This window comes from Corapipo altera, unplaced genomic scaffold (genome assembly GCF_003945725.1).
Source record: "Corapipo altera isolate COAL_440 unplaced genomic scaffold, ASM394572v1 65, whole genome shotgun sequence".
In the NCBI taxonomy this organism is placed as follows: Eukaryota; Metazoa; Chordata; class Aves; order Passeriformes; family Pipridae; genus Corapipo; species Corapipo altera.
This window is the reverse complement of record NW_020884891.1, coordinates 7,255,370-7,268,492: the sequence shown is the minus strand read 5'-3', so window position 1 is coordinate 7,268,492 and position 13,123 is coordinate 7,255,370. Positions and strand designations below refer to the sequence as shown.

The window sequence follows — 13,123 nt, the reverse complement described above, 5'->3', positions numbered from 1 at the left end:
TTGCTTTTGTACAAGAACCTTTCAGTGTAACTAGTGAATGTTAATTATGCTCACTTTTGAACGTGGGTATGTGTGGTTTTCTTTTTTGTTTTTTGTTTGTTTTTTTTTTTCTTTTTGGCTCTCTTTTTTCCCCCTGAAGTAGTTCTGTTCATTAATTGGAGTTTGTTACCAGGCAACTGCTAAGCGGCAGAATCGCAGATTTCTCAAGGACGAGAGTACCAGATGGAATTGAACTGAAACCCCAAAGCACCGTCACAGAACAGAAGGTAATTTGGCCATTTGTAAGGGGGTGGGTACATTGCGGGGAGGGAGTGAGATCATTAATGTGCGTGATAAACTCTGTATCCATTACTTCTCAGCAGCATTTTCACTCTGAAGTCCTGCTCTGTTATTGCAAATTACAGCTATAAGCCTTGAAAAAAAGGTGTAGTTTCAGGTTTTGTGTTTCCTGTAAAAATGCTTACATTAAGGTACAAAATTGCAGTTCTTTTTGTCCTTGTTATTGACCTGTAGTAGTTTCTGATGACAAGATATTTTGTGAAAGCACTGGGCAAAAAGCAATACTGTTGATTATTGTTGGTGTGCGTTGTTGCTATTTTTAAAAGTCTTGACTTTTTTAATTCTAGTGTAACGAGAACTACCTCCTACTACTTAAAACAGAAGAGGGGAAAAACACTTAATCTCTCCCTACTGGCTCAGCAAAAATACTTGTCTTCTCATATGTCATGTTGTGGTTCCTTCCAGCTGTAGTTTCTAGTAGGGGCTTCCAGTCATGTGGATTTTCCCCCTTGATAAATATTAGCACAGAAAAGATGAAGAGAGACAAAGCAGAAAAATGTTCTTTGTGGTTGAAAACAGAAAAAAATTACAGTAATAAGAGTTGTACTTGGCATCAGAGCACTTCTCACATATTACTGAGTGTACTCTCACCTCACAGATAGAAGAAATGAATTGCTGTGAAACTGGTGTTTTCCCCAGAGCTGCTGGTATGAGCTGTGGAAGATCTAGGAACTAAAAGGAGTTTTCTTTACCTGTGGTGTGATTTCTAAGCTTCAGGCCAGCATGGTGTCCTTCCTGACTGGGGAAAGAGTTCCACATGGCCTTTGTCCCACCATCCTTGAGGAGAAAAGACCCTGCTTTGGAGAAAGAATTATAAACAGGGCCTAAACCAGTATTTCTCTTGTGGCAAAACAAGCCCAGTATTTTCCCTTTCCTCTGATATTCAGGTATTGGAAATAGGCTTCTTGAGGGAAAGGAGAAAGATGGAACCTTTGAGGGCCACTTAGGATGAGGGAGAATGGAAAAGAGTTGAGATCCCTTTTTCTGGAGGGTTTGGAGAGAACAGTGGGGGAGGGAGAACAGGCAGATGACTGATACCTCTCCTCATAAATCTCTCTGATGCCTTCCAGTCTTCTACCTCCCTCTCATGGATCCTCCTATCCATTCCTCCTTTTTCACCAGCCACAGCCATCATGACTCTCCTTGACTTCTCCAGTATCCCTTTCCCTGGCCCATCAGCGTGAACTGCTTTGAAGTGGTTTAGGGTGTACCAGACTGCCCCTATGATTCAAATGGGGTTTTGGTTTGGTTCAGTTCAGCTGAATGTGACTGAAAACTGAACAAAAAAGCCCTATACTGGCTTGGTTCCCTAATCTCAAATCTGACTTCCATGTTTTGGTTTCAGTTTTTATGTCTAACTTAAAATGTAAAATACTTAGAGCATCAACTTGATTTCTAGTTAATTACTTGACTTCTAAAAGGCAAATGTCTTTTATTTAGAATTATCTTCGTACCTTTTTTTTTTTTCCCTATTTTGGCCAGCATTCAAAAAAGATTATTTGATTTCAGTCGGTTGTTTGATTCAAAGTCAGTACACAGCACAGACTTCACTTTGAGTTCAACCAGCCAGAAGCTGCTTGAGTTGGCTGGTGCTTTTTGCTCTTGGTGAAATTCAGGAGGAATTTTCTGGTGTAGCACTTGGCTCCCATCACTCCCTATGTTCCAGTGCCAGTGGTGGTCAGGTACCCTGACGGATCCCTCTGCACTGCCTTCCCCATCTGGGACACCTCTTGCTTTACACATCCAATCTTCTTCTCAACACTTCAGCCCAGCTGTTCCCAGAAACTGACTTCTGACTCCATAGATTGTGCTGTCAGGGACAGAGCTGGTGTGATACCTTACATAGTTTACAAGTATTTCCATGAAGCTGGTGGAATAGTGTTAGGAGGTCTGCAGAACCAAATATCAGTTTGCTGGAAATGCTGATGCTGATCCCACTGAATATTGCCTCTCTGGAATAATATCCTAATTCAGTAAATGGAAAGTAGGAATGAAATGAATGGTGAGGAGTTTTGAATTAAATGCAGGTCCAGAATTAAGTACCTACTTCTGTCTGCAGTACACAGAGGTCAGATCTGTAATGTCAGAGTAAGTCATCCGACTTTGTGTCTCTGAGGATGAAGTTGCTTCTTTTCCTGTGGTTGAGGTAATGGAGATGAAGAATGTTTGTGGAGCACCTCAGAAGTGGAAGCCAATATTGTCATCGCAGGTGTTTGCCATGCTCTTTTGTATTTAATTTTTTAATTTAATCTTTCCTTAGAGTTTTTTTTTTTATAGGATGCCTCACACAGAGCACCCCTCCCTGTATGCTCATTATTTTTCATCCTAATTAACAGAAGTTGCAGAGTGCATTGGAAATATGCTAAATGAGGAGTTTAACTGTGTGTTCTTGTGCAGGAGCAGATTTTAGGGAAACAAATTTCTAACACCCAAGAAGGCCTTTGGAGCGTAAACAACCAGAACTATCTCCTGCCAGATCTCCTCCAGCAAAGCCAAATCACAGACTCCTCTGTGAACCCGCCACAAGTGCCACTGACTTGCCAGGAACCTCAGAACAAACCTCTGAACAAGGTAAGAGATAAATTAGATTGAATTATTACCCTCTGCTCCTCCACCTGCCATATCAGCACTGCAGCACTCTGGTGTGCCTCTGCTCCTTGTCCCTGGCTTTCTCCCACCCAGTTATCATGTGGGGAGCACAGGGGCCAGGGCAGCAAGTCTTGGCAGCCCAGAGAGGCTCTAAAACAACTGTGAGCACGGGCTCTAGGGGAGAAGTGTGGCCCTGGAGGCAGGTAACAGCTCTGTCAGGGTTCTGCCTGAAGCAGCTCTTGTTTTTCATTGCAGACCCCCTGTGCTGAAAGCCCACCTCCCAAGAGCAGTACATCGTCCACAACGTCATTTACATCGTTCATAGATCCCAGACTCCTGCCAATCACCCCTCCCACCAGTCCAGTAGGACCTTCCTGTAGTTCTCGTGAGTATGCTTTACCTTTGCATAAAATGCCACTCCTGGTCTTTTCTTTTTTTATGTCTGGAGTAGGGAGGGCCTATTGCTTGGAAATGGAAACTATGAGTAAAATCTCCTGAAACTGAAGCTTCACATTACTATGAATTTCCATTGTACTGCTTCTGCTCTTCTTCCAGGTGTGGCTTGCTCTACTCTGCTGCTCTGTTACCACAGTGCTTTCTCAGGAATGTCTGAGGAATTTTCCAGATTTTTTTTTTCTTCTGACTGTAATGCTCCTAAGTTGCTTTCTCGTTCCTCTGGAGCTTCTTTCATTTTGCCACAAACAGGTCAAATATGAGCTGTAGCCACTCACTCACATTTTTCATGATTGCATATGTCTTTCATTCTAGCATCTAGTGCCAAACCTGAGCCTGTTAGGAGGGAAAATGCAAGGAAGGGCTCCGTTGTCAATGTCAACCCAACGAATATCCGCCCGCAGAGTGACAGCCCCGAAATTCGTAAATATAAGAAGAAATTCAACTCAGAGGTCCTTTGTGCTGCTTTGTGGGGTAAGCTTGAGAGGAACTGGGCATGTGTTTGGAGGGAAGGCAGCAGCAGGGGAGGCTGGCAGGGTGTGCCAGACAGATTTCACAGTTGTATTGCACCTTTCCTGGCAGAGGGTCCTGGAGTGGGTCCCTGCACAGATACCTGTGTCACTCGTGTGGCACTGCCATCCTGGTACGAGATGGCAAACACATGATTTGCAGTGGCAAAGGATTTTTGTGCGTCAGAATGAGAAAATGTTTTGATTGAGCACCAAACTGAAACCGTGCTCATTGGAAGAGCCAAAAGTTGCAACTGTTCTAGCAGCTTATGCGGCTCATGACACTTGCTCTTGACTGAGCTGCACGTGAGTACAGCTGATCACACTGAGCCCTGACCCAGTGGAAATAATCCAAACTGGAAGCCTTTTACTGTCACTGTGTTAGGTATTCCAAGAATCTCAAGCAGGTCAGGCATCAGTCTTTCCAAAAGCTTGGCTTAGTTCCTGCTGTCAGTGTTTATTCAGAACCTCACCGAATCATGTAAATTTACACACTTTTTACAGGATCCATTTCATGTGGTGTAAAATCAAGAAGAGTGTAGTCAGACCACGTTTCAACAACCATAGACCTCGTCCCAGTTGCACACTAGCTGAGCTCTTGAGTTGTTTTGACCACCTTTCTACTTCAAAAGAACAGGCATATTCTGTGGGACTCACCCAGACATTTACTCCTCGCTTTTTGAGCCTGGAATGGCAGATGAATGAAGTAGATGAGACATTATCCAAAGCAAGTATAGATTTCCAGTTTATAGCTTCACAGATTTTGTGTAATATGTGTTAGCAGGAATCCAAGATTTTAAACTAAGTACAGAGCTGTGTGGCAAGGTCTGTAATTAAGTGTGCATTGAGGCTGAAGAGCACCAGGTACTCAACAGAGCACTGGCAGTGGAGGAGGGTGCTTGTTACAGCAGGATACCTTATGTCGTGTCTTTAGAACTTGCTGATTAGGAAACTTAGCTGTCATTCCAACTGAACATAATTTTTTACATCCTCTGATGTCAGCAACCCGCTGGAGCCTTTGCTTCCTTAGTAACACTTGGATTTCAGATGGATTCACTCCTTTAATTAAGCATTTGAACGCATTCTTCCAAATCCCAGCTTGTTTTCAGACAAATGCTGCACCTCCTTGTAACAGCAGTGCTTCTTCCCACAAGTTTGGTGCCCCTGTGCTGTGAGTGTTGTATTTGGAAAAAGAGTGTTTGGGGGGAATTTTTTATTTGTTTTTTTTTGTCTTAATTGGTGGGGACCCTTTGATCACTTAGTTGGATCCCCTGTGTCAGTAGTGTAGTGGTGCTGGACTGAGACTTCTGCACTGCTCACAGACACTTTCCAAGGTCGCCTGAGAAGTTCGAGTTCACAAAATATTTTCCTTTTTGTTTAAATCAACATTGACTTCAGTAGAACTATTCAGCCTTCAAGTTCCATGGGTATATAAGTGTTCTGCTGGGTAAAACCTGTAATGGTGAGATCTGTTTTTCTGGGAGGTCATCCACAGAGCAGCAGAGAAATTATCGGGTACCATTAAGTGAGACTAAATAAGAATCAGTTCGCAAAAGAGTGAACACTCGGTGGCCTCTGAATCATTAGGTGACTTATGCAGGGTTTTTTTCATGTATCAACAGGAGTAAATTTACTGGTGGGAACAGAGAATGGATTGTGGCTGCTGGACAGAAGCGGGCAAGGAAGAGTTTATACATTGATTACAAGGAGACGATTCCAGCAAATGGATGTTTTGGAAGGACTCAATGTGCTAATTACTATATCAGGTTAGTTCAGTGTCTAAAAGTATCTGACCTGCATTCGAGTTGGAAGCAATTAAAAAGAAGAATTAGGTTATAAACTAGGTTGAGGAATTTCCTCTTTCAGAAAATCACAGGACAGTTATTCTTGTTAATAGGAAAACTCTCCTGAATTTTTAACATTTACACTCTCATTCCAGAGAGGCTTTGGAACAATTCATTACTTGGTTAATGTGCAAAATGGTTTGTGGGAAGTACAAAGTGTTTCATTCCTAAAATGGACTGATTCTCAGCAAGTTATAGTTTGTCACTCAGCTTGTTTCTGTGGTGAGTGACCATCTAGGTGCAATTCTGTTAACATATCATTAAATAACCTCATCCTGTGTCCAACAAGATGTATGAGCAGTAACATAAAAGTGATCTGTATTGTGAAAGCATCAGTAACATTAAGTGCAGGTCTTCAACCTCTGCTGCAAACAGCTTAGACTCTGCCCTTATTCCCCATGGATGAGAGTGGCCTCAAAGGATGCACAGCACATACCAAGGTAGAGGTGTGTAGGTCCAGCAAGGAATGGCAGTTCCTTGTCTCCAGTCCAGACTCACCGTGGTGGGCAGTGGCGTGAGCTGTTTGTCCCACATTGCCAGGTCCAGCTGATGATGTGACATAGTCCTTCCCTTCAGACTAACCAATGGTCCCAGGCTGCTGTTGACAATATAGACTTACGAACTAAAGCAACAGAAAGTCTGATTGAGGTGAAAGATGACAAAATAAATCTCACCTGGAAAGCCATCTAAAAGAAAAATAGCTGCTTGCAATGAAGATTGTCATTTAATTAGAACTAAATTAATCACTTTTTCAAAATGGCCATTGTAGGACATGCCTGTGTTCCAGAGTAAATGCCAGGTAGTGCAATTGTTTCTGATAATACTTGTGTCTGTAGAGACTTGTTCTTTGGCCTGAGGGAAGAATTTTAGTCAGGTGTGAAAATCTTGAAGCTTGAATAACAAGGTAAGTGCACATGCCATAGGAGTGCTCATGTGCCATTTCCCCCCCATGTGCCCCCATCACGCAGAGCTTTCTTCTTATGCCACTGGACTGTTCTCTCACCTTGGCAAGGCACAAAGACCTGCTGCACTCAAGGTCACAAAACTCTGGCAGTTTGTAAGTGGGGGAGAGTTTGTACTTCAGAGAGTTAAAGCAATCTGTCTCTTTTTCCCAACCCTAGGGAAGAAGAATAAGTTGAGGGTGTATTACTTGTCATGGCTGAGAAATAAAATTTTGCGCAATGATCCAGAGGTGGAAAAACGACAGGGCTGGGTGTCCGTGGGTGACCTGGAAGGCTGTGTGCACTACAAAGTTGGTAAGGATTTCCTGTTTTTAACTTGGAGAGGTACTTAATCATCCTCTTTTTGCATCTTGTGACAGCAGCATTTTTGTTCAGCATTGTTTCAGGATTGTATTGCTCTGAATATCTCTTGAGTTCTTTCAAGCCTCCTTGTTTTACGTGGCAGATGCTTTGGTCCCTGTCATTCCAGTAGCAGCTCTTTTTGCAGCAGATATCAGATGATGTTATGGCTGTTTCCTGTGATGGCTGAAAGGAGGGAGTGCCAGCCACGGTCTGTGGTTAGTCAGTGACTTAGTTGTTCTGTAGTTACTTAAGGTTTTAATTAGACTGATTTTTTTCCACTTCTGTGCTGTTCAGCTTCCCTCCTGCCCCTGAGTAATTGCTAAGAAACTGGACCTATTTAAAGTCCTAGTGAATTGTATTTATAGGATGTCCTTAGGTAGATCAGACTGGATGTGCTATAGCTCATCCCTTTCTCTAGGTCATGAAAGACCCAAATATACCTTTGTTTAAACTTACACACTGGAAATGATCCATCTGGCTTTTCTTTGGCTTTCAGGCAGCTCATTCTTGAAGATGAGCATCAGTGTTTTGATAGTTTCTGTCATTTAATGTGTGAGAGGGTGTGAACTATGATGCAAGTCTTGCTGTGGTGAAGGGTAGTATATGACAGTGACACATTCTTCAGAGTCAGACAGAGCTGTGCTACAGAGGAGTGCAGGAAATGTGAGCTAGCTGGCTCTCCTGGCTTTAAAAGAGGCAGGGGTTAAACCCAAGAGAGAATGTGAAACAGATGTGTGTTGTTACTTTAGTTGTGATTACAGCTAAGCACCCACATATTCCACTTCAGTTGGTCATCATTGGGTTTACTGTGTTATTAAAAAAAAAAAAAAAACCCACCAAAATACTTATCCTAAAATTAGGTAAGCATGTGGTAGGACCTTCTGTGTTTACATATGACAAGCCAGACTTAGTTTTTTGACAGCACAACTGCTGCTGTTTTTCTCTTGGTGAATCTTCTTGTATCTTGACCTTTGGTTTTACAGCCATTTTTCCAGGTAAAAGAGGAAAAGAATGTGCTGGTTTGTATTTTGGTGGAGTTTGCTGGGTTTTTTTGTTTTCTGCCTATGTGAGATAACATCCTGCTTCCAAAGCAAATGCTTGTCTCTGTACACTGTGTTTTTACTCTGCCAAAGAAACCTTAATTTTCAATGCACGATTCTTCATTTATTCTCGATGGGCCCAACGTGACCTTAATATTACGTCGTGGAGAAATTGCTCATCTGGTAAATGCTTACTCATCTCAGAAAGCTGGGAGTCCTTCACCCACACTGGCAAATGGGGATTTAACCCCACAGATGAACAGTGAAATGAAAATTCATCCTGTAGAGTCTTACAGAATTGTTCAGCCAGCAACCACCAGTCCTCCAACAGTAGCTTATTCATAATGAGCTGTTGAGGTGTGTTCACACTTAAAAAATCAAATAGGTTGGCTTAGATGCAGGGTCAAGACCTTTTTTTTCTGAGTGGTAAGATTTATTATTATTTTTTCATTGCTATATGAAAAGCAATGTATAAAGGTTGTTAACAGTCATTTGGCTTTACTGAAAATAAATGAACTATAGGTTTCCAGTCAAGGTATTGTCACTGGTGGTATTAAACATTGATGTCCTGAATGCATTAGTCTCCCTTGCTGGATAATGTCTACCTCTACAAGTAATCCATTGAAATTATTTCATGTGATGAGATGGCCTTTGATTTAAGTGTCTGTCTGGTACCTAAGGAATTGTTCTTCTTGTGTTACAGTAAAATATGAGAGAATAAAATTCCTCGTAATTGCTTTGAAAAACTCAGTGGAGGTTTATGCTTGGGCTCCAAAGCCTTATCACAAATTCATGGCTTTTAAGGTACGTGAAAATCCCTTTGGTTCAGATGTGTCAGTGTCTGTCGCTGTCTCTCATCTGCTCTTTGCTTTTGGGTTTTTTTTGTTTGTTTTGTTTTGTATAACATTTATTCGAGTTAAAGATAAAATCAGTGTTCTTTTAAAGAAAGTGTAGCTCATTTGACATACATTGGAGATGGCAGGCATAAAACTGTCACGATTGTTAGACGTGAGTAACTTGTTTGTCTCTACCCGAGCCAAATGCAGCACATATGCTGTGCCAAAATGTACATTTGAATTCACAGAGTTGATGCTGATTTCCCTCAGAAGGGGATGAAACTGAACACAAATGGTACTCAGCCTAATTTTTGCCTAGTCCATTTCTAGAATCTGGATTTCTTTTTCAAAGCACAAGTGAATTATCAAACTGTCCTTGCAACTCAGTGGATGATGGATACTCAGCTCCTTAAATATAACCTACTATTTAACAAAAATAGCTGTCTAACTTTTGAGTTTTGAGAATTCTTAAGATTGTATATATTGATCTGTAAACCAGCAGCTTTATTTTGTTATATTTTGTTTTTCTTTTTTCCAGTCCTTTACCTCACTTCATCACAAACCACTGTCAGTTGACCTGACTGTTGAAAATGGACAGAGATTGAAAGTTATATATGGGTCACTAGTGGGCTTTCACGCTATTGATGTGGACTCTGGATCTGTGTATGACCTGTATCTTCCAACACACGTAAGATAATCCAAAAACCAACATTACTGCTTTTGTCTTTGGGCTGTATATTGATGATGATCAGATTAAGAGTTGTACTGTTTTTCAAAAGACAGGATAAGAGAATAATTATTGTATGACAGCTAATAGAAAACCAATTTTCTCATACTTCTATAACACTGAAGTCCTGTTAAAATGCTTTTATCACATTTAGGATATCAATTTTAATGGTTTAATATCAGAAAGCCTATTGTATGGACACTACTATTTCTAATCGATTTGTCCTGGAAATTGAGGACTTAACAGTCAAAGACACAATAATATCTACATGAATTTAGCTGACTTTTACAATCTGCCACTATGCAGACTTTGCAGAAACCCAGCTTTGGACTAAATAAATTTGTGGATCTTCTTACCATTCAGTTGCCCGTTAAATCAGTCTGTAAATTCAGAAGTTTTACATTTTCCTCTAGACTTTCTTGTTAGATTGTCAAGAACTTGGCATGAAAATGTTGATTTGAGGTTGATGTGTACATCTTGATTGCATTGTGTCTCTGTTGGAGGTGATGGTGACCACTAAATTGCTGCTTAAACTCAAATGCAGCAAATTCCCCTGCAGAAGTGAATGACAAGGCATGAGGCTGTCCAATATGAAGTCTGTGCTATGATGTTAATGTTTGTTTGTTTGTTTGTTTGCTTAATTTTTAGCTGTTCTAGATAGTTCTTTTCAAAAGCCAGAGAAACTTGGGGGGCTTATATTCAGTAACCTGGCGGGTTCCAGACTGGTTCCAGTCTAATGGGAGGCTCCTGGCAAGGAAACTTCTGTGCACACTTGGAAACCTCCCTGAAGTCAACAGTGCTCCACAGGGGCCGAGGGTTAGCTCATCCAGGTGCCATGGCCTCCTTGCATCCCAAGGCCACGTGTCCTAAAGTTACGCTTGGGATGTCTGAAGAAATCTCATCCCAGATCTGCATGTTGCAGCGTGTGCCATGAATCCATTTATTTTTTAACTTTTCTCCACTCTCAGTCCCACGTTTTCAACTCAAATGAAAAGCCTCCTGTGCGAGCCATTTGATCACTCTGCTGCTCTGGAAGTGACAGCCTCCATGTCCTGTCAGACCTGTGTTCGTGATGGACACAGCGTTTGAGGATGGCTGCGAAGTTTAGAACCTTCTCTTCATTGAGAAGTGACTCTTTTAGCTGTTGGAACTGTTTAATCACCTGCTAAAGGCTTGTACTGTTTATTTCTGTGTTGGGGTTTTTTTTAAGGGACTTAATATTTGTCCTGTTAGAGGGTGTATTGTTAGAGGGTTTATTTAATCTGACAGTTAGTACCTTTAACTGTGCAGCTATGATAAATTCACATCAGTTTATAAATTGAAGTGTGGTACTGATATGGTTTGAAGCTGGCTCTCTGCCAAGTCTCCAAACCTTACCACAAGAAGTAGCCTCCCCCCCCGCCCAAACCTAGACCAAACTACCACAGGTACCCACATGCCATTCTGGAAGTGGGTTGCTGAGCAAGGTGAACAGTGACTTGTCAAAGAGATCATTAGCATAATTGCCCAAGAGAAGAAAGGCAAAGAAAAAAGTGAACCTTCTTAGAGGCTTTACTTTTTCAACAGGCTGCAAATACAATTAGGTACCTGATGAGAGAGATTTCCCAGGTGACTGCCCTGAATATGTGGGGCACCTCTAAGACTGACTGAGTTTGTGTGCACTCTTCAACTAAAAGCTAGCATGTACTAAAAATACAATTTCCCTTTAGAGTCTTAGACCTGAAATAAATCGACTGCTACAGCGGCTCTATCTTCTTCGGTATTTTATAATTTTAAAGAGCATCTGCTAGAATTGGATAATTCTCTCAAGGAGCTTTTTGGTAGCAACAGCCCAGACTTTTTAACAGGCTGACTTTAGATACTCTTGCTTTCTGGTAGCCTCTTTTCCTGGTTCCCCACCTCTATCTTCATCTCTTACCTGCTCCGATCACTCATGCGAGTACCAAGGCAACGCATTAAAATTGCCCTGCGGCTCTGGATACCCGTTCTAGTGTTGCGGATAGTTGTTGCGGAGGCACGGAGTCAAGTGGTTGGCCTGAGTGTATTCGGTTTGGCAAGTACAGCTTCAGTGCTTCTTTTACTGTTCATTGTGCCCTCACGGTGTGTATAAGTGTCTGTGCTTGAAGAAAAAAAAAAAAAAGAAAACATCTCTGTGTGTGGCTGGCTTGTGAGAATGATGTAAAGCTCCAGTCATATGCTTCCTATAAAAATATTAATTGTGGTGGTTTAATTTACTATGTAACATCCTGGTTTGAGTAGCGCTTTAAACAAGGAAATGCTTCGTTACTGGTTTTTAAGGCTGTCCTCTTTTTCTTTTGAAAACGCTTCCATAAAATCCCACCTTCATGGTTGTATACCTCAACTTTTGTGGGTTTTTTTTTGTTTGGGACATGTTGGCTTCTGGAAGAGATTCGTGTGAGTGAAATGCACTGTTCCTGTGGCTTGCAGAGAGGTGTGCCCAACAGCAGTTAAAGGGGAACTGTTTGTAGTGAGGGATTTGGGAAGGGAAGGACAGAGAGTGGCTTGTATTTGAAAGGTAACTTTTCACAGCAAAGTGAATATTGTTGAATTTGCAGGTTTTAACTTGTGAGTAGTGATAGGGAAATATCATGGAAAGTGAAAGCACTGATCTCCTGGAATGTGGAAGCTTCTGTCCTTCCTCCGTCTTCCGAAATAATTGTGAATTCAAATTTATTTCACCTTTCTCCTGGTTATATTTTGCAAGTGTTTTGTGAGTGACTAAGTAAATATTATTGTGTCTCAATGGCTCCATGGCTTCTTGAAACCAATTAACACTGGTAAATTTAAAGAGAAATATTGAACATTGATATGTTTGCAAGCCTACTGTCATATTCAAGGGGGGAGGAGGGGAGAAAGCCTGTTTCAGAGGCTCACTAGCAAACTATTCAGCCTTTGAGAACGGGCATTTCTTTCACTTTCCATGAACCAGTTGTTTTTATTGCTCTGCCAAGCTAGTTAGATTGATGTCATCACTAAAACTGCAGTCCATGTTCTGATATAAATCTTAGTAAAATATGATTCTAGATCCAGGGGACTATTCGCCCACATGCCATTATCATCCTCCCGAACACCAGCGGAATGGAGCTTTTGCTCACCTATGAAGATGAAGGCATCTACATTGATATATATGGGCATTTCACAAAGGAGACTGTTTTACAGTGGGGAGAAATGCCAGCATCTGTAGGTATGTATGAAAAATAGCTCTTTATTAAATATAAGATTCTGCTGCATGAAGCCTGAGTTCTTTACAAGGTTTGTATCCATGTGAAAGTGTATGGCACATAAAGCAACTTCTGAGCAAACCAGATGTGTGAAGAGTAAACAGATTTATGGATGTTTGTGTTAACATGGCCAATGACTGCAATAGGGGCTTCACATTTGGATCACAGTCTGTTTATTGCCACGCTGTTTATTGCATCACACTTTAACTGTACAGACAAACGTCACTGACGATGCAGCTT

At 41.4% G+C, this 13,123-nt stretch overlaps 1 protein-coding gene across 2 annotated transcripts in view; it reads left to right on the top strand.

Annotated features, from left to right (window-relative positions):
* NRK (Nik related kinase) overlaps positions 1 to 13,123 on the top strand; it is a 92,820-nt gene that overhangs the window by 68,516 nt on the left and 11,181 nt on the right. For both annotated transcript variants that reach the window (XM_027645395.1, XM_027645394.1), the window contains exons 21-29: positions 173 to 266; positions 2,737 to 2,910; positions 3,184 to 3,313; positions 3,697 to 3,855; positions 5,513 to 5,656; positions 6,856 to 6,990; positions 8,782 to 8,882; positions 9,453 to 9,602; positions 12,687 to 12,846. In XM_027645395.1, the coding sequence (XP_027501196.1) occupies positions 173 to 266; positions 2,737 to 2,910; positions 3,184 to 3,313; positions 3,697 to 3,855; positions 5,513 to 5,656; positions 6,856 to 6,990; positions 8,782 to 8,882; positions 9,453 to 9,602; positions 12,687 to 12,846 (1,247 nt within the window). The remainder of the gene's footprint in view (positions 1 to 172; positions 267 to 2,736; positions 2,911 to 3,183; positions 3,314 to 3,696; positions 3,856 to 5,512; positions 5,657 to 6,855; positions 6,991 to 8,781; positions 8,883 to 9,452; positions 9,603 to 12,686; positions 12,847 to 13,123) is intronic.